Below are 24,338 nucleotides of genomic sequence, written 5' to 3' on the forward strand. Positions count from 1 at the left end.
ATGTGCATTTGTTATTTTTGTCCAAAGGAGTCCAGAAAGAATTGTAGATCGCTGATGCCATGCAGGTGACGCGGCTGTGTGGGCGGAGTCCCGCACAGCTGCGCTGTTTTCAAATCTGACGGATAGTATGGGGAGACCTCTCCCCCCCCCCCGTACTGTCAGAGGGAGGGGAGGGCGCAGCTGTGACTATGGGAACATGTTACACGTTCCACCCTAAAAACGGGTGAAACGTAACATGTTCCCAAAGGTGAACTCATCCTTTAATTTCTGAACGTATTTGTTTTGGTTTCTTTGTACGCATGGATTGCACGGGTTGTTACCGACATGTGGGGACGTTCTCATGTCAATGGCACCTTTAGAAATATATTTACTGAGAAAAATGGTGCCGTGTCCAATACTTATTTTATCCGCTATATGTACTATAAGACACCTCCTTCTTTCAATGATTTGTCCACCTGTTACCCCAATGTTCCGTATATACCACTTTCTTTGTATACATATAAATAATGAACATGCTACAATACACCTCCCCCTTTACTTGTAAACATTTATCCCTGTGCACTGAAATATATATAACATCCCGGTGCAATAAATACAAAATGTTATACCGGTTATTAAAAACTCCACAAACTCACTGTGTAGGTCGGGTAAGGTGTGGGCGGGTCTGGCAAGGTGTGGGCAGGTCTGGCAAGGTGTGGGCGGGTCTGGCAAGGTGTGGGCGGGTCGGGGTAGGTGTGCGCGGGTCGGGGTAGGTGTGCGCGGGTCGGGGTAGGTGTGCGCAGGTCGGGGTGGTTGTGCGCAGGTCGGGGTGGTTGTGCGCAGGTCGGGGTGGTTGTGCGCAGGTCGTGGTGGTTGTATGTAGGTCGGGGTAGGTGTGTGCAGGTCGGGGTAGGTGTGTGCAGGTTGGGGTAGGTGTGTGCAGGTCGGGGTGGTTGTATGTAGGTCGGGGTAGGTGTGTGCAGGTCGGGGTGGTTGTATGTAGGTCTGGTAAGGTGTGTGCGGGTCTGGTAAGGTGTGTGGGTCTGGTAAGGTATGTGCGGGTTGGGGTAGGTGTGTGCAGGTCGGGGTGGTTGTATGTAGGTCTGGTAAGGTGTGTGCGGGTCTGGTAAGGTGTGTGAGTTTGGTAAGGTATGTGCGGGTTGGGGTAGGTGTGTGCAGGTTGGGGTAAGTGTGATTGTAGGTCTGGGTAGGTGTGTGTGGATCAGGGTAGGTGCTTGTTGGTCAGGGTAGGTGTGTGCGAGTCAGGGTAGGTGTAAGTGTATGTCGGGGTAGCTGTGTGTAGATCAGGGTAGGTGTGTGTGCGGGTCGGGGTAGTTGAGAGCGGGTCGGGGTAGTTGAGCGTGGGTCCGAGTAGTTGAGCGCGGGTCCGGGTAGTTGAGCGCGGGTCGGGGTGGGCGAGCGCGGGTCGGGGTGGGCGAGAGCGGGTCGGGGTGGGCGAGAGCGGGTCGGGGTGGGCGAGCGCGGGTCGGGGTGCGCGAACGTGGGTTGGGGTGGGTAAGCGTGGGTTGGGGTATTTGAGTGTGGGTCGAGGTGGGTGAGTGCGGGACGGGGTAGTTGAGCGCGGGTCGGGGTGGGTGAGCGCGGGTCGGGGTGGGCGAGCATGGGTCGGGGTGGGTGAGCGCGGGTCCAGGTAGTTGAGCGCCAGTCGGGGAAAGTGTGCTACAACCTGGGAGAAGGAAGGCCGTGGCCTGGTGCCGGGCAGAGCCACATTCCAGTGCCAGGCCGCGGCCCGTTGCATCAGACGCACGTCATCGGACATTTGCACCACGACACGAGACGCAGCTTTCACCGTAACATTTTATTGACAAGACGAGCGCAGAGCACACATCAGGAACTCAGAACCGGTTAGTGAGAATACAGCTGGCAGATTACAGCATCGGAAGAGTCCGTCTCCTATCCACGAAGGATGAGCGTCAAACCTCCCTTCCCTTCCCCCGGGGCGCCAGAAACCAGCGCCAAGCACCGCGGCACCACTGACCAGACAGGTGCCGAGCTTCCCGGAGATACCGAGGTCTTCAGACCACCCAAGGAGATCGACACTTAATAAGAAAGGCAGTGGAAGGCTTCGGGGTCAATACATTAAAAAAAAAAAAAATCTGCTCTGCCTTCGTAGGACCGCCACCATCCCTGTATTCCATCTAATATTTGAGCAGCTCCATCTAGTGACCATTATGTGGTATTTTCCTGAAATACTCCAATTAGAAAAAGTACCACATTGTGGTCACTAGATGGAGCTGACGACCAAAGGAAATGAACATATTAGACACATTACAGGGATTATTCGTGACAACGGCTTGCCAATTTTTTTTTCATAGCCAGACCCCCCCGTGGTCAGGTTCACCTTCATGGACACACCGAACAAGCATTGCTTCCTAAGCAGCCGCCGGCACTGACACGCACAGTAGGATGTCCAGCCGTCAGTGCCTATGTTGGGTACATATGCTGTAGCGCCTGTAATGACAAAAGCTGAACTAAGTCCTCATTGGACTGACATGGCCCCGACGCCATGAGGCCACGGGGAGACGGCTCCAAAACAATCGTGACCTGGCGCCATGGGGAGATGGCTCCGAAGCAATCATGGCTCGACGCCATGACGCCACAGGGAGATGACTCCAAAACAATCGTGACCTGACGCCACGGGGAGATGACTCCAAAACAATCGTGACCTGACGCCACGGGGAGATGGCTCCGAAACAATCATGACCTGATGCCACAGGGAGATGGCTCCAAAACAATCATGATCTGACGCCATGACGCCATGGGGAGACGGCTCTGAAACAATCATGACCGGACGCCATGGGGAGACAGCTCCAGAACTATCATGACCTGACGCCATGGCGCCATGGGGAGATGGCTCTGAAACAATCATGACCGGACGCCATGGGGAGACAGCTCCAGAACTATCATGACCTGACGCCATGACGCCATGGGGAGATGGCTCTGAAACAATCATGACCGGACGCCATGGGGAGACAGCTCCAGAACTATCATGACCTGACGCCACGGGGAGATGGCTCTGAAACAATCATGACCGGACGCCATGGGGAGACAGCTCCAGAACTATCATGACCTGACGCCATGACGCCATGGGGAGATGGCTCTGAAACAATCATGACCTGACGCCATGATGAGACAGCTCCAGAACTATCATGACCTGATGCCATGACGCCATGGGGAGATGGCTCCAGAACAATAATGAACCGACGCCATGACGCCATGGGGAGATGGCTCTGAAACAAAAATGACCTGACGACCTGACGCCATGACGCCACGGGAAGACGGCTCTACAACAATCATGACCTGACACCATAGGGAAACGGCTCCGAAACAATCATGACCTGATGCCATGATGAGACGGCTCCAGAACTATCATGACTTGATGCCATGACGCCATGGGGAGACAGCTCCGGAACAATCATGAACCAACGCCATGACACCATGGAGAAATGGATCCAAAACAATCATGACCTGACGCCATGGGGAGATGGCTCCAGAACTATCATGACCTGATGCCATGACGCCATGGGGAGATGGCTCCGAAACAATCATGACCTGACGCCATGACAGCTCCGAAACAATCATGAACCGACGCCATGAGGAGATGGCTCCGAAACAATCCTGAACCGACGCCATGACGGCTCCGAAACAATCCTGAACCGACGCCATGACGGCTCCGAAACAATCATGACCTGACGCCATTACGCCACAGGGAGACGGCTCCAAAACAATCAATTTCTGAAAATTCAAAGTCATAGATCTCCAGAGTCCCAGCAGATAAGGCGGGGTTCCCTTTTATAAATGGCCGCTGACTCCGCCCTCTACGTCTGTTTTCTCTCTTGGCCAGGCGAAGGAAGACTTTATCCGGTGACGCAACCTCTTCAAGGCCAAGACCTTGCGGGTTCCCTCGCTCCTCCGGTTAGACAGGGGGCGTCCCAGCTTTCCCCCGTTCCGGAACTCCGCGGCCCCGCTGCCCCCCGCGAGGTGACAACGGCAGTAGGTCCTTCCCAGAGCACACCCAGTTTTGGGCTGACATCAAGCCGAGGAAATATTTTAAATACACAGAAAACGATTGAAATTCTTTTTAAAATCGATTAAAAGAAAAAAAAAAAAAATCTCTGCGTTGAAAAAAAGTATTTTGCCGCAGAGGGAAATGTATGGAAGGACAGCGATGGGAGGGGTCCGGGGGGGGGGACCCGTGCTGTTGTCCAGCAACAAAGGAACGGACGCTGGCAGGAATATCCTGCGTAAGGCTTTCATCCTCGCCAGGACCCGGGGGGGCTGCCAGAGCCCGGTAAGGTGCGGTGGCGTTAAAGAAATAAAACCGCGCGTGGCGAGGGCCACGGGCGCGGTGATAAGGCCACGTGTAGAAGGATCTATATAGACCAACGTCACTTCCTGAGCTGCAGATTCTCCAGAATGGTCTTCTTGTGGTTGGGATCCAGGACTCCGGCCTCCTCCAGGTCTTCCTCCACTATGTCACTGGAAAGAAAATGACACCGTCACTGGGGGGTCACTAGGGGTCACTGGGGGGGGGGGGGGGTCCTGTCTATATCACTTCCAAAGCCGGAGTTTAATCTGCTTATATTTGGACTTCTCTGGCTCCTCCCTTCCCCCCCTCCTTCTATTACATGCATTGCTTTACTCCTCACTGGGTCTCTGTGCTTCTCTATGTAAAGTAGGCAGATCGTGGGTGGTGGGAGGGGACAGTAGGTTGCTGTACATAGCTTGGATTGTAATGCAATGAAATGAATCTGAGAATGAAGCGTCACACTACGAGTGAGCAGACTACAGCCAACATGTTACGGACCAGAGATTTCCCCCTTCATCAAGGCTGAACCTCGGGATACAATGTATATGGACTGGATGGGGGATACAATGTATACAGACTGGATGGGGGATACAATGTATACGGACTGGATGGGGGATACAATGTATACAGACTGGATGGGGGATACAATGTATACAGACTGGATGGGGGATACAATGTATACGGACTGGATGGGGGATACAATGTATACGGACTGGATGGGGGATACAATGTATACGGACTGGATGGGGGATACAATGTATACGGACTGGATGGGGGATACAACGTATACAGACTGGATGGGGATACAACGTATATAGACTGGATGGGGGATACAATGTATACAGACTGGATGGGGGATACAATGTATACAGACTGGATAAGGGATACAATGTATACGGACTGGATGGGGGATACAATGTATACAGACTGGATAAGGGATACAATGTATACGGACTGGATGGGGGATACAACGTATACGGACTGGATGGGGGATACAACGTATACAGACTGGATGGGGGATACAACGTATACAGACTGGATGGGGGATACAATGTATACAGACTGGATGGGGGATACAATGTATACAGACTAGATGGGGGATACAATGTATACAGACTGGAGGGGGGATACAATGTATACAGACTGGAGGGGGGATACAATGTATACAGACTAGATGGGGGATACAATGTATACAGACTAGATGGGGGATACAATGTATACAGACTAGATGGGGGATACAATGTATACAGACTAGATGGGGGATACAATGTATACAGACTAGATGGGGGATACAATGTATACAGACTGGAGGGGGGATACAATGTATACGGACTAGATGGGGGATACAATGTATACAGACTGGAGGGGGGATACAGTGTATACGGACTGGATGGGGGATACAATGTATACGGACTGGAGGGGGGAATACAGTGTATACGGACTGGATGGGGGATACAATGTATACGGACTGGAGGGGGGATACAATGTATACAGACTGGATGGGGGATACAATGTATACGGACTGGAGGGGGGAATACAGTGTATACGGACTGGATGGGGGATACAATGTATACGGACTGGATGGGGGATACAATGTATACGGACTGGATGGGGATACAACGTATATAGACTGGATGGGGGATACAATGTATACGGACTGGATAAGGGATACAATGTATACGGACTGGATGGGGGATACAATGTATACAGACTGGATAAGGGATACAACGTATACAGACTGGATGGGGGATACAACGTATACAGACTGGATGGGGGATACAATGTATACAGACTGGATGGGGGATACAATGTATACAGACTGGAGGGGGGATACAATGTATACAGACTGGATAAGGGATACAACGTATACAGACTGGATGGGGGATACAACGTATACAGACTGGATGGGGGATACAATGTATACAGACTGGATGGGGGATACAATGTATACAGACTAGATGGGGGATACAATGTATACAGACTGGATAAGGGATACAATGTATACGGACTGGATGGGGGATACAACGTATACGGACTGGATGGGGGATACAACGTATACAGACTGGATGGGGGATACAACGTATACAGACTGGATGGGGGATACAACGTATACAGACTGGATGGGGGATACAACGTATACAGACTGGATGGGGGATACAACGTATACAGACTGGATGGGGGATACAACGTATACAGACTGGATGGGGGATACAATGTATACAGACTAGATGGGGGATACAATGTATACAGACTGGAGGGGGGATACAATGTATACAGACTAGATGGGGGATACAATGTATACAGACTAGATGGGGGATACAATGTATACAGACTAGATGGGGGATACAATGTATACAGACTAGATGGGGGATACAATGTATACAGACTGGAGGGGGGATACAATGTATACGGACTAGATGGGGGATACAATGTATACAGACTGGAGGGGGGATACAATGTATACGGACTGGATGGGGGATACAATGTATACGGACTGGAGGGGGGAATACAGTGTATACGGACTGGATGGGGGATACAATGTATACAGACTGGATGGGGGATACAATGTATACGGACTGGAGGGGGGAATACAGTGTATACGGACTGGATGGGGATACAATGTATACGGACTGGATGGGGGATACAATGTATACGGACTGGAGGGGGGATACAATGTATACAGACTGGATGGGGGAATACAGTGTATACAGACTACTCTAGGAAGGAGTCGCTGCTTTGGGAAGGGAAGGGAGGAGTCACTGCTCTAGGAAGGGAGGGAGGGGGAGGAGTCACTGCTCGGGGAGGGGCCAAATCAAATCTTTGGAGAGTGAGAAAAGATGGCAAGGTGGAATCACTGCTCTGGTGAGGGAGGAGTCACTGCTCAGGGGAGGAAGGGGGAGGAGTCACTGCTTTGGGGAGGGAGTTTTAGGAATCATTGCTCTGGGGAGGAAAGGGGAGGAGTCACTGCTCTGTGGAGGGAGGGGAGGAGTCAATGCTCAGGGGTGGTCACTGCTTTTAGGAGGGAGGGTAAGGAGTCATTGCTCTGGGGAAGGAGGGGGAGGAGTAACTGCACTGGGGAGGGAGGGGGGAGGAGTCACTGGAGAGGGCAAAACCAAACCTTTGCGGAGTGAGAAAAGATGGCAAAGTGGAATCACTGCTCTGGGGAGGGAGGGGGAGGAGTCACTACTAAGGGGAGGGAGGGGGAGGAGTCACTGCTCAGGGGAGGGAGGAATCACTACTTTGGGAAAGGGGGTGGAGGAATCATTTCTCTGGGGGAGGAGTCATTGCTCTGGAGGAGAAGAAATCATTTGGTTAGAGATGGAGGAAAGGGAAGGAGTGGCACATTGTTCTAGAGGAAGAGGAAAGAAATGGGGTACAGTCACTGCTCTGGAGGGGGAGGGAAGAAAAGGGGAGGAGTTACTGTTTTATAGGGGGGAGGGGAGGAGTCGCTGCTCTGGAGTGAGAGGAAAGGGAGGAAAGACTCAAACCTCTGGAGGACAAGAGAAAGGAAGGAGAGGGGGTCACTGCTGTGGAGGGGGAGGATAATACTTTTAGAGAGGGAGGTAAGAATGAGGGCGGAGTTCCTGCTTTGGAGGGGGAGGGAAGGGAGTCAGCAGCTCCGCCTCATTCACTTAGTTGTGCAAATTGTAGTTTAATCTATTGAGCTCTGTAAACAACCCAAGAACTTCCAGGAAAGGAGCCCAGTGTCCCCACCTACTGGCTGATAGAGAGGGCGGGGCTATAATAAACAACATAAATATATAAAACCAATAAAGGTCCAGAAGATACCAGAACATCCAATTTTACCTGAGAAATTCTAAGTCGTCCCAGCCGTTGTGTATGAGCCCCTCTTCATATCGCTCCATGCCGATCCCTCTCAGCCATTCGCCAACACTGGAGCCCTGCAAGCTGGAGGAATTCCGCCCACCGTGATAGAGAGCCTGTGTGGGGGAGGGGCAATGCGTCAGACACACCAATATTACCGCCACTGTACAGAGAGGACCGTGCTACACTACACCTTCACTCCATACTGTATACAGAAAGTATATGATGTGACACAGGAGTGACATCACAGCTCTCCAAAATTTTGTGGCCAGCCTTCCCAGAGCAGTGGAGTCTGTTATAACTACAAAGGGGAGCCAATACCATACTGATGGTCATGTTGAGGGAAAACTCCATATTAATGCCATGGTGAGGAGAAACTCCATATTGATGGCCATGGTGAGGAGAAACTCCATATTGATGGCCATGGTGAGGAGAAACTCCATATTGATGGCCATGGTGAGGAGAAACTCCATATTGATGGCCATGATGAGGAGAAACTCCATATTGATGGCCATGATGAGGAGAAACTCCATATTGATGGCCATGGTGAGGAGAAACTCCATATTGATGGCCATGGTGAGGAGAAACTCCATATTGATGGCCATGGTGAGGAGAAACTCCATAGTAATGGCCATGGTGAGGAGAAATTCCATATTAATGGTCATAGTGAGGAGAAACTCCATATTAATGGTCATGGGGAGGAGAAAATTCATAGTAATGGCCATGGTGAGGAGAAACTCCATATTAATGGCCATGGTGAGGAGAAACTCCATATTAATGGCCATGGGGAGGAGAAACTCCATATTAATGGCCATGGGGAGGAGAAACTTCATATTAATGGTCATGGGGAGGAGAAACTCCATAAAATTGGCCATGGTGAGGATAAACTCCATATTAATGGCCATGGTGAGGAGAAACTCCATATTAATGGCCATGGTGAGGAGAAACTCCATAGTAATGGCCATGGTGAGGAGAAACTCCATAGTAATGGCCATGGTGAGGAGAAACTCCATATTAAAAGCCATGGTGAGGAGAAACTCCATATTAATGGTCATATTGAGGAGAAACTCCATAGTAATGGCCATGGTGAGGAGAAACTCCATATTAATGGCCATGGTGAGGAGAAACTCCATATTAATGGCCATGGTGAGGATAAACTCCATATTAATGGCCATAGTGAGGAGAAACTCCATATTAATGGCCATGGTGAGGAGAAACTCTGTAAAAATGGCCATGGTGAGGATAAACTCCATAGTAATGGCCATGTTGAGGGGAAACTCCATATTAATGGCCATGGTGAAGAGAAAGTCCATAGTAATGGTCATGGTGAGGGGAAACTCCATATTAATTGCCAAGGTGAGGGAAAACTCCATATTAATTGCCATGGTGAGGGAAAACTACATATTAATGGCCATGGTGAGGGAAAACTCCATATTAATGGCCATGGTGAGGAGAAACTTTATAGTAATGGCCATGGTGAGGAGAAATTCCATACTAATGGCCATAGTGAGGGGAAACTCCATAGTAATGGCCATGTTGAGGGGAAACTCCATATTAATGGTCATGGTGAGGAGAAACTCCATATTAATGGCCATGGGGAGGAGAAACTCCATATTAATGGCCATGGGGAGGAGAAACTTCATATTAATGGTCATGGGGAGGAGAAACTTCATATTAATGGTCATGGGGAGGAGAAACTCCATAAAATTGGCCATGGTGAGGATAAACTCCATATTAATGGCCATGGTGAGGAGAAACTCCATATTAATGGCCATGGTGAGGAGAAACTCCATAGTAATGGCCATGGTGAGGAGAAACTCCATATTAAAAGCCATGGTGAGGAGAAACTCCATATTAATGGTCATATTGAGGAGAAACTCCATAGTAATGGCCATGGTGAGGAGAAACTCCATATTAATGGCCATGGTGAGGAGAAACTCCATATTAATGGCCATGGTGAGGATAAACTCCATATTAATGGCCATAGTGAGGAGAAACTCCATATTAATGGCCATGGTGAGGAGAAACTCTGTAAAAATGGCCATGGTGAGGATAAACTCCATAGTAATGGCCATGTTGAGGGGAAACTCCATATTAATGGCCATGGTGAAGAGAAAGTCCATAGTAATGGTCATGGTGAGGGAAAACTCCATATTAATTGCCATGGTGAGGGAAAACTACATATTAATGGCCATGCTGAGGGAAAACTCCATATTAATGGCCATGGTGAGGAGAAACTTTATAGTAATGGCCATGGTGAGGAGAAACTCCATACTAATGGCCATGGTGAGGAGAAATTCCATACTAATGGCCATAGTGAGGGGAAACTCCATAGTAATGGCCATGTTGAGGGGAAACTCCATATTAATGGTCATGGTGAGGGGAAACTCCATATTAATTGCCATGTTGAGGGAAAACTCCATATTAATTGCCATGGTGAGGGAAACTCCATATTAATGGCCATGGTGAGGGGAAACTCCATATTAATGGCCATGGTGAGGGAAAACTCCATATTAATTGCCATGGTGGGGGAAAACTCCATAATAATGGGCATGGTGAGGAGAAACTCCATAATAATGGGCATGGTGAGGGAAAACTCCATAATAATGGGCATGGTGAGGGAAAACTCCATATTAATGGCCATGGTGAGGAGTAACTTCATAGTAATGGCCATGGTGAGGAGAAACTTCGTACTAATGGCCACGTTGAGGAGAAACTCCATACTAATGGCCATAGTGAGGGGAAACTCCATAGTCATGGCCATGTTGAGGGGAAACTCCATATTAATGGTCATGGTGAGGGGAAACTCCATATTGATTGGCACGGTGAGGGAAAACTCCATAATAATGGGCATGGTGAAGGAAAACTTCATATTAATGGCCATGGTGAGGAGAAACTTCATATTAATGGTCATGGTGAGGTGAAACTCCATATTAATGGTCATGGTGAGGTGAAACTCCATATTAATGGTCAAGGTGAGGGGAAACTCCATATTAATGGCCATGGTGAGGGAAAACTCCATAATAATGGGCATGGTGAGGGAAAACTCCATATTAATGGCCATGGTGAGGAGTAATTTCATACTAATGGCCAAGTTGAGGAGAAATTCCATACTAATGGCCATAGTGAGGGGAAACTGCATACTAATGGCCATGGTGAGGAGAAACTGCATACTAATGGCCATGGTGAGGAGAAACTCCATAGTAATGGCCATGTTGAAGGGAAACTCCATATTAATGGACATGGTGAGGGGAAACTCCATATTGATTGGCATGGTGAGGGAAAACTCCGTATTAATGGCCATGATGAGGGGAAACTTCATAGTAATGGTCATGGTGAGGTGAAACTCCATATTAATGGTCATGGTGAGGGGAAACTCCACAGAAATGGCCATGGTGAGGAGAAACTCCATAGTAATGGCCATGGTGAGGAGAAACTCCATATTAATGGTCATGGTGAGGAGAAACTCCATAGTAAAGGCCATGGTGAGGAGAAACTCCATAGCAATGGCCATGGTGAGGAGAAACTCCATAGTAATGGCCATGGTGAGGAGAAATATTTATGGTCATGGTGAGGGAAAACTCCATATTAATGGTCATATTGAGGGGAAACTCCATATTAATTGTCATGGTGAGGGAAAATTTCATAATAATGGGCATGGTGAGGGAAAACTCCATATTAATGGCCATGGTGAGGAGAAACTCCATATTAATGGCCATGGTGAGGAGAAACTCCATATTAATGGCCATGGTGAGGAGAAACTCCATATTAATGGCCATGGTGAGGAGAAACTCCATATTAATGGCCATGGTGAGGAGAAACTCCATATTAATGGTCATGGTGAGGAGAAACTCCATATTAATGGTCATGGTGAGGAGAAACTCCATAGTAAAGGCCATGGTGAGGAGAAACTCCATAGCAATGGCCATGGTGAGGAGAAACTCCATAGCAATGGCCATGGTGAGGAGAAACTCCATAGCAATGGCCATGGTGAGGAGAAACTCCATAGCAATGGCCATGTTGAGGGGAAACTCCATATTAATGGTCATAGTGAGGGGAAACTCCATATTAATGGTCATGGTGAGGGGAAACTCCATATTAATGGTCATGGTGAGGGGAAACTCCATATTAATGGTCATGGTGAGGGGAAACTCCATAATAATGGTCATGGTGAGGAGAAACTCTATATTAATTGCCATGGTGAGGAGAAACTCCATATTAATGGTCATGGTGAGGAGAAACTCCATAGTGATGGCCATGGTGAGGAGAAACTCCATGTTAATGGTCATGGTGAGGAGAAACTCCATATTAATGGTCATGGTGAGGAGAAACTCCATAGTAATGGCCATGGTGAGGAGAAACTCCATAGTAATGGCCATGGTGAGGAGAAACTCCATATTAATGGCCATGGTGAGGAGAAACTCCATATTGATGGCCATGGTGAGGAGAAACTCCATAGTAATGGCCATGGTGAGGGGAAATTATATAGTAATGGCCATGTTGAGGGGAAACTCCATATTAATGGTCATAGTGAGGGGAAACTCCACATTATTTGCCATGGTGAGGGAAAACTCAGTATTCATGATTATGATGAGGAAAAACATATTAATGACCATGGTACGGGGAAACTCCATAATAATGGGCATGGTGAGGGGGAAAAAAGCATACAGGTAGCGCAAACACCTAGTGCATAATCCAAGGTTTATTAAATGTATAAAAAAACAAGAAACATACTCACAAACATGACATGTATGTAAAGCCTAAAAGGCCATGGAGATGGCCACAAGGATGGCAGAGTGTCCAACTGATGATGCGGTCGGCCCCTCTGATGTGTTTCGGGGATGAATCCCTTTCCTCAGAGCTGCAACCTCCACAGCTCTGAGGAAAGGGTCTTGTCCTGAAAACGCGTCAGCAGGCCGATCGCACCATCAGTCGGACACTCTGCCATCCTTGTGGCCATCTCCATGGCCTAATAGGCTTTACATACATGTCATGTTTGTGAGTATGTTTCTTGTTTTTTTATAGTTTTAATAAACCTTGGATAATGCACTAGGTGTTTGCGCTACCTGTATGCTTTCTTCCAGTTTGTTGCTCTCCCCATCTGAGGAGGGCTGCATCTCTGGAACATTATACATAGGCTATTCATACACCTGATCCCCTGGCCTTCACCTGACATTGGCTCCTTCGAGGTGCTGGAGAGTTTACACTTCTGTCCGCTATGGTGAGGGGAAACTCCATATTGATGGAAATGGTGAGGGGAAACTCCATATTGATGTATTGATGGCCATGGTGAGGGGAAACTCCATATTGATGTATTAATGGCCATTGTGAGGGTAAACTCCATATTGATGGCCATGGTGAGGGGAAACTCCATATTGATGGCCATGGTGAGGGGAAACTCCATATTGATGGCCATGGTGAGGGGAAACTCCATATTAATGGTCATGGTGAGGGGAAACTCCATATTGATGGTCATGGTGAGGGGAAACTCCATACTGATGGCCATGGTGAGGGGAAACTCCATACTGATGGCCATGGTGAGGGGAAACTCCATATTGATGGCCATGGTGAGGGGAAACTCCATATTGATGGCCATGGTGAGGGGAAACTTCATATTGATGGCCATGGTGAGGGGAATCTCCATATTGATGGCCATGGTGAGGGGAAACTCAGTATTAATGGCCATGGTGAGGAAAAACGTCATATTAATGGCTATGGTAAGGGAAATCTCCATATTAATGACTATGGTGAGGGAAAACTCTATATTAATGGCCATTATGAGGGAAAGCTCCATAATAATTGACACAGTTAGGGAAAACTCCAGATTTATGGCTACAGTAAGGACAGCTCCATATTAATGGCCATGGTCAGTGAAAACTCCATATAATAGCCATGGTAAGGTAAAACTCCGTATTAATGGACACGGGGAGGGAAAACTCCATATTAATGGCCATTGTGAGGGAAAACTCTATATTAATGGCCATTGTGAGGGAAAACTCTATATTAATGACCATTGTGAGGGAAAACTCTATATTAATGACCATTGTGAGGGAAAACTCCATATTAATAGCCATTGTGATGGGAAATCCATAATAATGGACACGGTGATGGCAGATCCATAATAATAGCCATGGTATGTGAAAGCTTCATATCAATGGCCATAGTAAGGGACACTAATGACCATTGTGAGGGAAAACTCCATATTAATGGTCATGGTTTTGGAAAAGGATGCCCAACAAGCTCATATAAGTTTGGTGGTCAGGTGTCCACAGATGTTTGGCCATATAGAGTAGGTTGATCCTAATGTTTATGTTGGACCATTTCATGACCTACATCCTATCTATGGATCAGATGATTCCCAATAGAAGGGATCTTCACGTCCACTTACCTCTTCATCCTCCTGTATGCTCTCCCGGATGCAGTGAGGAGGAAAAACTAGGGGCCGGCTGAAGTCCATACAGCGGCTCGGTAGCTCCATCTTACTTTTGCCCCCCATGAGATGAGGTGGGCGTCCCTGGGCCTCCTTGCCTCCAGTATAGTCCACCTCGCTGAGCGTGCGAGCCATCTGCAAGACAGAGCAGGAGCGGTCATCCTGCATTGTCCCATGAGCCTCAGTCATGTAAGAAGGCTGGGGAGTCGGTAGAGGAGGCCGCGACTGCGTCTTCAGAGGATATTTTGCTTCTGGGGGTTCGCTGAAGGTGACGCCCACGCGGGCCTTTCCAGGTCCCGTCCGGGAATCCCCGTCTTCCGTTGGCCGGCCATGCAACTCGCTCGATGTCACATAAAAGGGGTTGTCCAGCATTTCGAACTCAGCTGACTTGGGAAGGGGAGGTGGAGGGAAGTCCGGCGGCGGGAGATTCAAAGTGCCAACCTCTTCGTCAGAAGAGGTGTCCTCCCCTCGGGCAGATGTTGGGTATTGGCGGCGTTTTTCGGAGTGCTGTGCGGGCACTGTAATTTGTACCTTGTTCCTGGGTGTTGCAGAGGTGGACAGCTGCCCGTCTGGGGGCATCATCTGATGCGGGACCCCTTCCAGCACGTAATAGGCCGGGTTATTGAAGCTGTTTTTATTACCAAGACCGTCACCCTCAGCCTGGGCCTCCATCTTGCACCTGTGGAGACGGAGAGGTGGGGAAAAGTCACATGACCGCCATGATCATAACACGGGTTTCAAATGAAAAACAATATATTTTTATTTAAATTAATTTCATTAGATTTATATATCCAAAAGGAAAAGGCCTCACAAACAACAATTACTATTTGTACGTGAAAATAAATGTTTTTTTTCTATATATTTAAAGAACTGTTTGTATTTTAAATTTTACTATTTTTAAAATTGTAAAAATTTAACTATTTTAAAAATAGAAATAAGAAATAAAAAAAAAAAAATCCGAGTTAATTAGTGCCGATTAGATGACCTTAATGAGCCTCAATAATCTCCTTCTTCCGATTCTCCTTTTAATTATTTTCAATTCTTTTTTTGTTACCATTAACATTTTACATTTTTTTTTCCATTTCTATTAATTTTTAATTTTTTTTTTAATGTTTTGCATTAAAAAGAATGCAAAAAAAGTACAAAAACATCCACCTTAAACTGCCTTACAGCACCTGAGTTCAATAGTAGAGCTGCAGATTATTTTTTCAAATTTTTAAGTATTTATTTTTGCAGATTTATTTACAGTAGTTCTGACATATGCCGCAGTGCAGAGGAGGAGCTTACACTCTAATGTCCCCTCCCCCACAGTCACACACTATTATTATCATACACTTAATATAGCTCTGACATATACTGCAGTGCTGTACAGAAAACACTGAGCCAGTCACATCAGTCTCTGTACCAGAGGAGCTTACACTCTAATGTCCCCTCCCCCACAGTCACATCAGTCTCTGTACCAGAGGAGCTTACACTCTAATGTCCCCTCCCCCACAGTCACATCAGTCTCTGTACCAGAGGAGCTTACACTCTAATGTCCCCTCCCCCACAGTCACATCAGTCTCTGTGCCAGAGGAGCTTACACTCTAATGTCCCCTCCCCCACAGTCCCATCAGTCTCTGTACCAGTGGAGCTTACACTCTAATGTCCCCTCCCCCACAGTCACATCAGTCTCTGTACCAGAGGAGCTTACACTCTAATGTCCCCTCCCCCACAGTCACATCATCTCTGTACCAGAGGAGCTTACACTCTAATGTCCCCTCCCCCACAGTCCCATCAGTCTCTGTACCAGAGGAGCTTACACTCTAATGTCCCCTCCCCCACAGTCACATCAGTCTCTGTACCAGAGGAGCTTACACTCTAATGTCCCCTCCCCCGCAGTCACATCAGTCTCTGTACCAGAGGAGCTTACACTCTAATGTCCCCTCCCCCACAGTCACATCATCTCTGTACCAGAGGAGCTTACACTCTAATGTCCCCTCCCCCACAGTCACATCAGTCTCTGTACCAGAGGAGCTTACACTCTAATGTCCCCTCCCCCACAGTCACATCATCTCTGTACCAGAGGAGCTTACACTCTAATGTCCCCTCCCCCGCAGTCACATCAGTCTCTGTACAGAGGAGCTTACGCTCTAATGTCCCCTCCCCCCACAGTCACATCAGTCTCTGTACCAGAGGAGCTTACACTCTAATATCCCTCCACAGCCTCATACCTCCAGAGGAAACCTGTACAGATATGAACGGAACATACACACTCCATGCACACAGAGCCCGGAACGAGGTCACATGCTGGGATTTGTAGTTCGATAACAGTCACTCCTGAACCGTGGAATCTTATTGGAGGGCTGTACAGTGTGGAAACTGCCACTTCTAAAACCTGCTCTGGAGATTTCCAGCTGCCCGGCTGTTATGCTGATCCAGGAGCTTCAATACCTTCTAAGCTTCTAACTGCTAACAAGTATGGAGCTCAGGAGCTCCCATTTCCTCCACCTTCACTTGCAGCATGCTTGTTTGAAATTAGTGAAAAAGAAAGTTTTGAAACCTCTGGATCAGCATAACAGCCAAGCAACCATCAATGAAACCTTTCAGGAGGGGATTCACCTGTGTGATTAGGCTCTGATGGAAGCAGTCGTGACTTATGTGACACATGCCGAGTCTGTGGAATGCCGCCCTGGATCAAGCCGACCGCAAGAGTTGGAGATCAGGTGCTTCCATCAAAGCCTAATCACACAGGTGATCCACTTCCCTCCCTGAATTTCCCGTTCTGTCGTACCGTTCACCTACCGTGCCAGTGCCGGGTCTTCTCTAATGGAGGAGGGCAGCGCAACCTGTGGGCGGCACGTGGACAGAGCCGCAACCTTTTCCGCTTCTTCGAATGGCTTTCCGAGGGTTGGGCCTGGAACTTCTGTGGGGTGGGGCTTCCGACTTACAGATCTACAAAGTATAAAAACGGGAAATCACATAAAAATGTCCTCATGATCCAATGTCAGTGCAAATCATCCTGACTTCCGGGGTCAGCTTAAAGGGTCAGTCCGCTGTACACAGACATTTCAGATGTGGGTGGAACCTGATTGGTTAAGTCACCCTCTGACACTGCATACAAAGTAACATTGTTTATAAACATCGATCAGACGGGGGATGGAGGGATACAAAGTAACATTGTTTATAAACATCGATCAGACGGGGGATGGAGGGATACAAAGTAACATTGTTTATAAACATCGATCAGACGGGGGATGGAGGGATACAAAGTAACATTGTTTATAAACATCGATCAGACGGGGGATGGAGAGATACAAAGTAACATTGTTTATAAACATCGATCAGACAGGAGATAGAGAGATACAGAGTAACATTGTTTATAAACATCGATCAGACGGGAGATAGCGATACAGAGTAACATTGTTTATAAACATGGATCAGACGGGGGATGGAGAGATACAAAGTAACATTGTTTATAAACATCGATCCGACGGGGGATGGAGAGATACAAAGTAACATTGTTTATAAACATCGATCAGACGGGGGATGGAGAGATACAAAGTAACATTGTTTATAAACATCGATCAGACGGGGGATGGAGGGATACAAAGTAACATTGTTTATAAACATCGATCAGACGGGGGATGGAGAGATACAAAGTAACATTGTTTATATACATGGATCAGACGGGGGATGGAGGGATACAAAGTAACATTGTTTATAAACATCGATCAGACGGGGGATGGAGAGATACAAAGTAACATTGTTTATAAACATCGATCAGACGGGGGATGGAGAGATACAAAGTAACATTGTTTATAAACATCGATCAGACGGGGGATGGAGAGATACAAAGTAACATTGTTTATAAACATCGATCAGACGGGAGATGGAGAGATACAAAGTAACATTGTTTATAAACATCGATCAGACGGGAGATGGAGAGATACAAAGTAACATTGTTTATAAACATCGATCAGACGGGAGATAGAGAGATACAAAGTAACATTGTTTATAAACATCGATCAGACGGGGGATGGAGAGATACAAAGTAACATTGTTTATAAACATCGATCAGACGGGAGATAGAGAGACACAAAGTAACATTGTTTATAAACATCGATCAGACGGGGGATGGAGAGATACAAAGTAACAATGTTTATAAACATCGATCAGACGGGAGATGGAGAGATACAAAGTAACAATGTTTATAAACATCGGTCAGACGGGAGATGGAGAGATACAAAGTAACATTGTTTATAAACATCGGTCAGACGGGGGATGGAGAGATACAAAGTAATATTGTTTATAAACATCGGTCAGACGGGGAATAGAGATACAAAGTAACATTGTTTATAAACATCGATCAGACGGGAGATGGAGAGATACAAAGTAACATTGTTTATAAACATCGATCAGACGGGAGATGGAGAGATACAAAGTAACATTGTTTATAAACATCGATCAGACGGGAGACAGAGAGATACAAAGTAACATTGTTTATAAACATCGATCAGACGGGAGACGGAGAGATACAAAGTAACATTGTTTATAAACATCGATCAGACGGGAGATAGAGAGACACAAAGTAACATTGTTTATAAACATCGATCAGACGGGAGATGGAGAGATACAAAGTAACATTGTTTATAAACATCGATCAGACGGGGGATGGAGAGATACAAAGTAACATTGTTTATAAACATCGATCAGACGGGAGATAGACACAAAGTAACATTGTTTATAAACATCGATCAGACGGGGGATGGAGAGATACAAAGTAACATTGTTTATAAACATCGATCAGACGGGGGATGGAGAGATACAAAGTAACATTGTTTATAAACATCGATCAGACGGGGGATGGAGAGATACAAAGTAACATTGTTTATAAACATCGATCAGACGGGGGATGGAGGGATACAAAGTAACATTGTTTATAAACATCGATCAGACAGGAGATAGAGAGATACAGAGTAACATTGTTTATAAACATCGATCAGACGGGAGATAGAGATACAGAGTAACATTGTTTATAAACATGGATCAGACGGGGGATGGAGAGATACAAAGTAACATTGTTTATAAACATCGATCCGACGGGGGATGGAGAGATACAAAGTAACATTGTTTATAAACATCGATCAGACGGGGGATGGAGAGATACAAAGTAACATTGTTTATAAACATCGATCAGACGGGGGATGGAGAGATACAAAGTAACATTGTTTATAAACATCGATCAGACGGGGGATGGAGGGATACAAAGTAACATTGTTTATAAACATGGATCAGACGGGGGATGGAGGGATACAAAGTAACATTGTTTATAAACATCGATCAGACAGGAGATAGAGAGATACAGAGTAACATTGTTTATAAACATCGATCAGACGGGGGATGGAGAGATACAAAGTAACATTGTTTATAAACATCGATCAGACGGGAGATGGAGAGATACAAAGTAACATTGTTTATAAACATCGATCAGACGGGGGATGGAGGGATACAAAGTAACATTGTTTATAAACATCGATCAGACGGGAGATAGAGAGATACAAAGTAACATTGTTTATAAACATCGATCAGACGGGGGATGGAGAGATACAAAGTAACATTGTTTATAAACATCGATCAGACGGGAGATAGAGAGACACAAAGTAACATTGTTTATAAACATCGATCAGACGGGGGATGGAGAGATACAAAGTAACAATGTTTATAAACATCGATCAGACGGGAGATGGAGAGATACAAAGTAACATTGTTTATAAACATCGGTCAGACGGGGGATGGAGAGATACAAAGTAATATTGTTTATAAACATCGGTCAGACAGGGGATAGAGATACAAAGTAACATTGTTTATAAACATCGGTCAGACGGGGGATGGAGAGATACAAAGTAACATTGTTTATAAACATCGATCAGACGGGGGATGGAGAGATACAAAGTAACATTGTTTATAAACATCGATCAGACGGGGGATGGAGAGATACAAAGTAACATTGTTTATAAACATCGATCAGACGGGGGATGGAGAGATACAAAGTAACATTGTTTATAAACATCGATCAGACGGGAGACGGAGAGATACAAAGTAACATTGTTTATAAACATCGATCAGACGGGAGATGGAGAGATACAAAGTAACATTGTTTATAAACATCGATCAGACGGGAGACAGAGAGATACAAAGTAACATTGTTTATAAACATCGATCAGACGGGAGACAGAGAGATACAAAGTAACATTGTTTATAAACATCGGTCAGACGGGAGATGGAGAGATACAAAGTAACATTGTTTATAAACATCGATCAGACGGGAGACGGAGAGATACAAAGTAACATTGTTTATAAACATCGATCAGACGGGAGATAGAGAGACACAAAGTAACATTGTTTATAAACATCGATCAGACGGGAGATAGAGAGACACAAAGTAACATTGTTTATAAACATCGATCAGACGGGAGATAGACACAAAGTAACATTGTTTATAAACATCGATCAGACGGGGGATGGAGAGATACAAAGTAACAATGTTTATAAACATCGATCAGACGGGAGATAGAGAGACACAAAGTAACATTGTTTATAAACATCGATCAGACGGGAGACAGAGAGATACAAAGTAACATTGTTTATAAACATCGATCAGACGGGAGACGGAGAGATACAAAGTAACAATGTTTATAAACCTCGATCAGACGGGAGATGGAGAGACACAAAGTAACATTGTTTATAAACATCGATCAGACGGGGGATGGAGAGATACAAAGTAACATTGTTTATAAACATCGATCAGACGGGAGACATACAAAGTAACAATGTTTATAAACATCGATCAGACGGGAGATAGAGAGATACAAAGTAACATTGTTTATAAACATCGATCAGACGGGGGATGGAGAGATACAAAGTAACACTGTTTATAAACATCAATCAAACGGGAGATAGAGAGATACAAAGTAACATTGTTTATAAACATCGATCAGACGGGAGATGGAGAGATACAAAGTAACATTGTTTATAAACATCGATCAGACGGGAGATGGAGAGATACAAAGTAACATTGTTTATAAACATCGATCAGACGGGAGATAGAGAGATACAAAGTAACATTGTTTATAAACATCGATCAGACGGGGGATGGAGAGATACAAAGTAACATTGTTTATAAACATCGATCAGACGGGGGATGGAGAGATACAAAGTAACATTGTTTATAAACATCGATCAGACGGGGGATGGAGAGATACAAAGTAACATTGTTTATAAACATCGATCAGACGGGAGATGGAGAGATACAAAGTAACATCGTTTATAAACATCGATCAGATGGGGGATGGAGAGATACAAAGTAACATCGTTTATAAACATCGATCAGACGGGAGAGAGAGAGATACAAAGTAACATTGTTTATAAACATCGATTCAGACGGGGGATGGAGAGATACAAAGTAACATTGTTTATAAACATCGATCAGACGGGGGATGGAGAGATACAAAGTAACATTGTTTATAAACATCGATCAGACGGGAGATGGAGAGATACAAAGTAACATTGTTTATAAACATCGATCAGACAGGGGGATGGAGAGATACAAAGTAACATTGTTTATAAACATCGATCAGACGGGGGATGGAGAGATACAAAGTAACATTGTTTATAAACATCGATCAGACGGGGGATGGAGAGATACAAAGTAACATTGTTTATAAACATCGATCAGACGGGGGATGGAGAGATACAAAGTAACATTGTTTATAAACATCGATCAGATGGGAGATGGAGAGATACAAAGTAACATTGTTTATAAACATCGATCAGACGGGAGATAGAGAGACACAAAGTAACATTGTTTATAAACATCGATCAGACGGGGGATGGAGAGATACAAAGTAACATTGTTTATAAACATCGATCAGACGGGAGACATACAAAGTAACAATGTTTATAAACATCGATCAGACGGGAGATGGAGAGATACAAAGTAACATTGTTTATAAACATCGATCAGACAGGGGGATGGAGAGATACAAAGTAACATTGTTTATAAACATCGATCAGACGGGGGATGGAGAGATACAAAGTAACATTGTTTATAAACATCGATCAGACGGGGGATGGAGAGATACAAAGTAACATTGTTTATAAACATCGATCAGACGGGGGATGGAGAGATACAAAGTAACATTGTTTATAAACATCGATCAGATGGGAGATGGAGAGATACAAAGTAACATTGTTTATAAACATCGATCAGACGGGAGATAGAGAGACACAAAGTAACATTGTTTATAAACATCGATCAGACGGGGGATGGAGAGATACAAAGTAACATTGTTTATAAACATCGATCAGACGGGAGACATACAAAGTAACAATGTTTATAAACATCGATCAGACGGGAGATAGAGAGATACAAAGTAACATTGTTTATAAACATCGATCAGACGGGGGATGGAGAGATACAAAGTAACATTGTTTATAAACATCGATCAGACGGGGGATGGAGAGATACAAAGTAACATTGTTTATAAACATCGATCAGACGGGACATTTTACTTTTTTTTCAAACCAATAACATTTAAACCTTTCTCATTTGTATTTATTTTGTTTGCTCATTTTTTTAATGACAAAAAAAGCACAAAATTGCAAGACTGAAAAGAAAGCATTTATTTAGTATTGAAAATAAAATTTCCAAGGCTTTAAACCAAAAAGTACAATTTTAGGCTCAGTTCACACTGGCTTTGTCAGCAGGCGTCAGACAGGCGTTTGGGAAGCGTTTGTAACGCTTCTCAAACGCCTATGAAAATTCTGCACATGGCAGCACACAGTGCTGTTCACACTGAAGCGTTAGCGTCGCGGCAAAACTGACGCCTCTTGTCCAATCAGGAGTTGAAGCCTCCCATTCAAGTCTGTGGTGCCGCTCCTCAAACGCCTGGCTCCTCCAGACACAGTGGAACACCGATCGTTGTACGGGATCTCTGTACGAGGTCCCGATCATATGATCACTGATTGGCCAATCAGTGATCACATGCAGAATAGTAAGCAAGATGTCACTTCTGACATCATTGCTTACTACGTGTGAAATCTGTGAATGATCACAGAGGTCACATGGTACAGGGCTATTCACAACAGCCTTGTGCCATGTGACAAGCTGTGACCAATCAAAGCTCACACAGTAGTTCTAAATTGCTGCAAGAATGCAGCCAGAGAGAAGGAGAAATTATTGCTTTTACAGCCTTTATAGGTGTAAAAGCAATCAGTGTAAAAAAAAAAAAAAATCTTCATCACCCCCCACAAGTAGTAATATGGTGACACTGTACTGCTAGGGTGGCAGTATGTAAAAAAAAAAAAAAACAAAACATAAATAATATAAAAAAAATTAAATAAAAATTAAAAAAAAATATTCAAAAATTATAATTTTGGTTATAAACTAATTTGGGTTTTTTTTTTTACTAAAAAGATAACGGAATAAATTTTGGCCAAGATTTATGATGAAATATTATTTATTTGCAATATTTTATAAGAAAAACGTTTCAAAATGTTTGGACTTTTTCATTTATATAGCAAAAAAAAATAAAAATCCCAGGGGTGAATAAATACCACCAAAATAAAGTTTTATCTGTCTCAAAAAATGCTAAAAATTCATATGGGTACAGTGTTGCATGACCGCGCAATTGTCATTCAAAGTGTGATAGCGCTGAAAGCTGAAAATTAGCCTGGATAGGGAGGGGGGAAAGTGTCCGGACTGGAAGGGGGGGAAAGTGTCCGGACTGGAAG

The 24,338-nt window shown here is 45.2% G+C and overlaps 1 protein-coding gene across 3 annotated transcripts in view; it reads right to left on the minus strand.

Moving 5' to 3' along the window:
- Nucleotides 1–1,783: 1,783 nt before the first annotated feature.
- Nucleotides 1,784–24,338, minus strand: part of LOC149432933 (phosphatidylinositol 3,4,5-trisphosphate 5-phosphatase 2-like) — a 23,902-nt gene continuing 1,347 nt past the window's right edge. The window contains exons 2-6 of one of the 3 annotated variants that reach the window (XR_016308940.1): nucleotides 17,349–17,498; nucleotides 14,523–15,243; nucleotides 8,117–8,250; nucleotides 3,255–4,479; nucleotides 1,784–3,116 (exon numbers count right to left, since the gene is read on the minus strand). Coding sequence is in view for 1 of the 3 variants with exons in the window: in XM_089664793.1 (XP_089520919.1) it covers nucleotides 4,389–4,479; nucleotides 8,117–8,250; nucleotides 14,523–15,243; nucleotides 17,349–17,498 (1,096 nt within the window). In the remaining 2 variants the exon portion in view is untranslated. Of the gene's footprint in view, nucleotides 4,480–8,116; nucleotides 8,251–14,522; nucleotides 15,244–17,348; nucleotides 17,499–24,338 lie in introns of all 3 variants that reach the window. The other 2 variants (XR_016308941.1, XM_089664793.1) reach the window with 2 other exon arrangements.

Source organism: Staurois parvus, unplaced genomic scaffold (genome assembly GCF_062004578.1).
Source record: "Staurois parvus isolate SC_StPar_1 unplaced genomic scaffold, SC_StPar_1.0 ptg002044l, whole genome shotgun sequence".
In the NCBI taxonomy this organism is placed as follows: Eukaryota; Metazoa; Chordata; class Amphibia; order Anura; family Ranidae; genus Staurois; species Staurois parvus.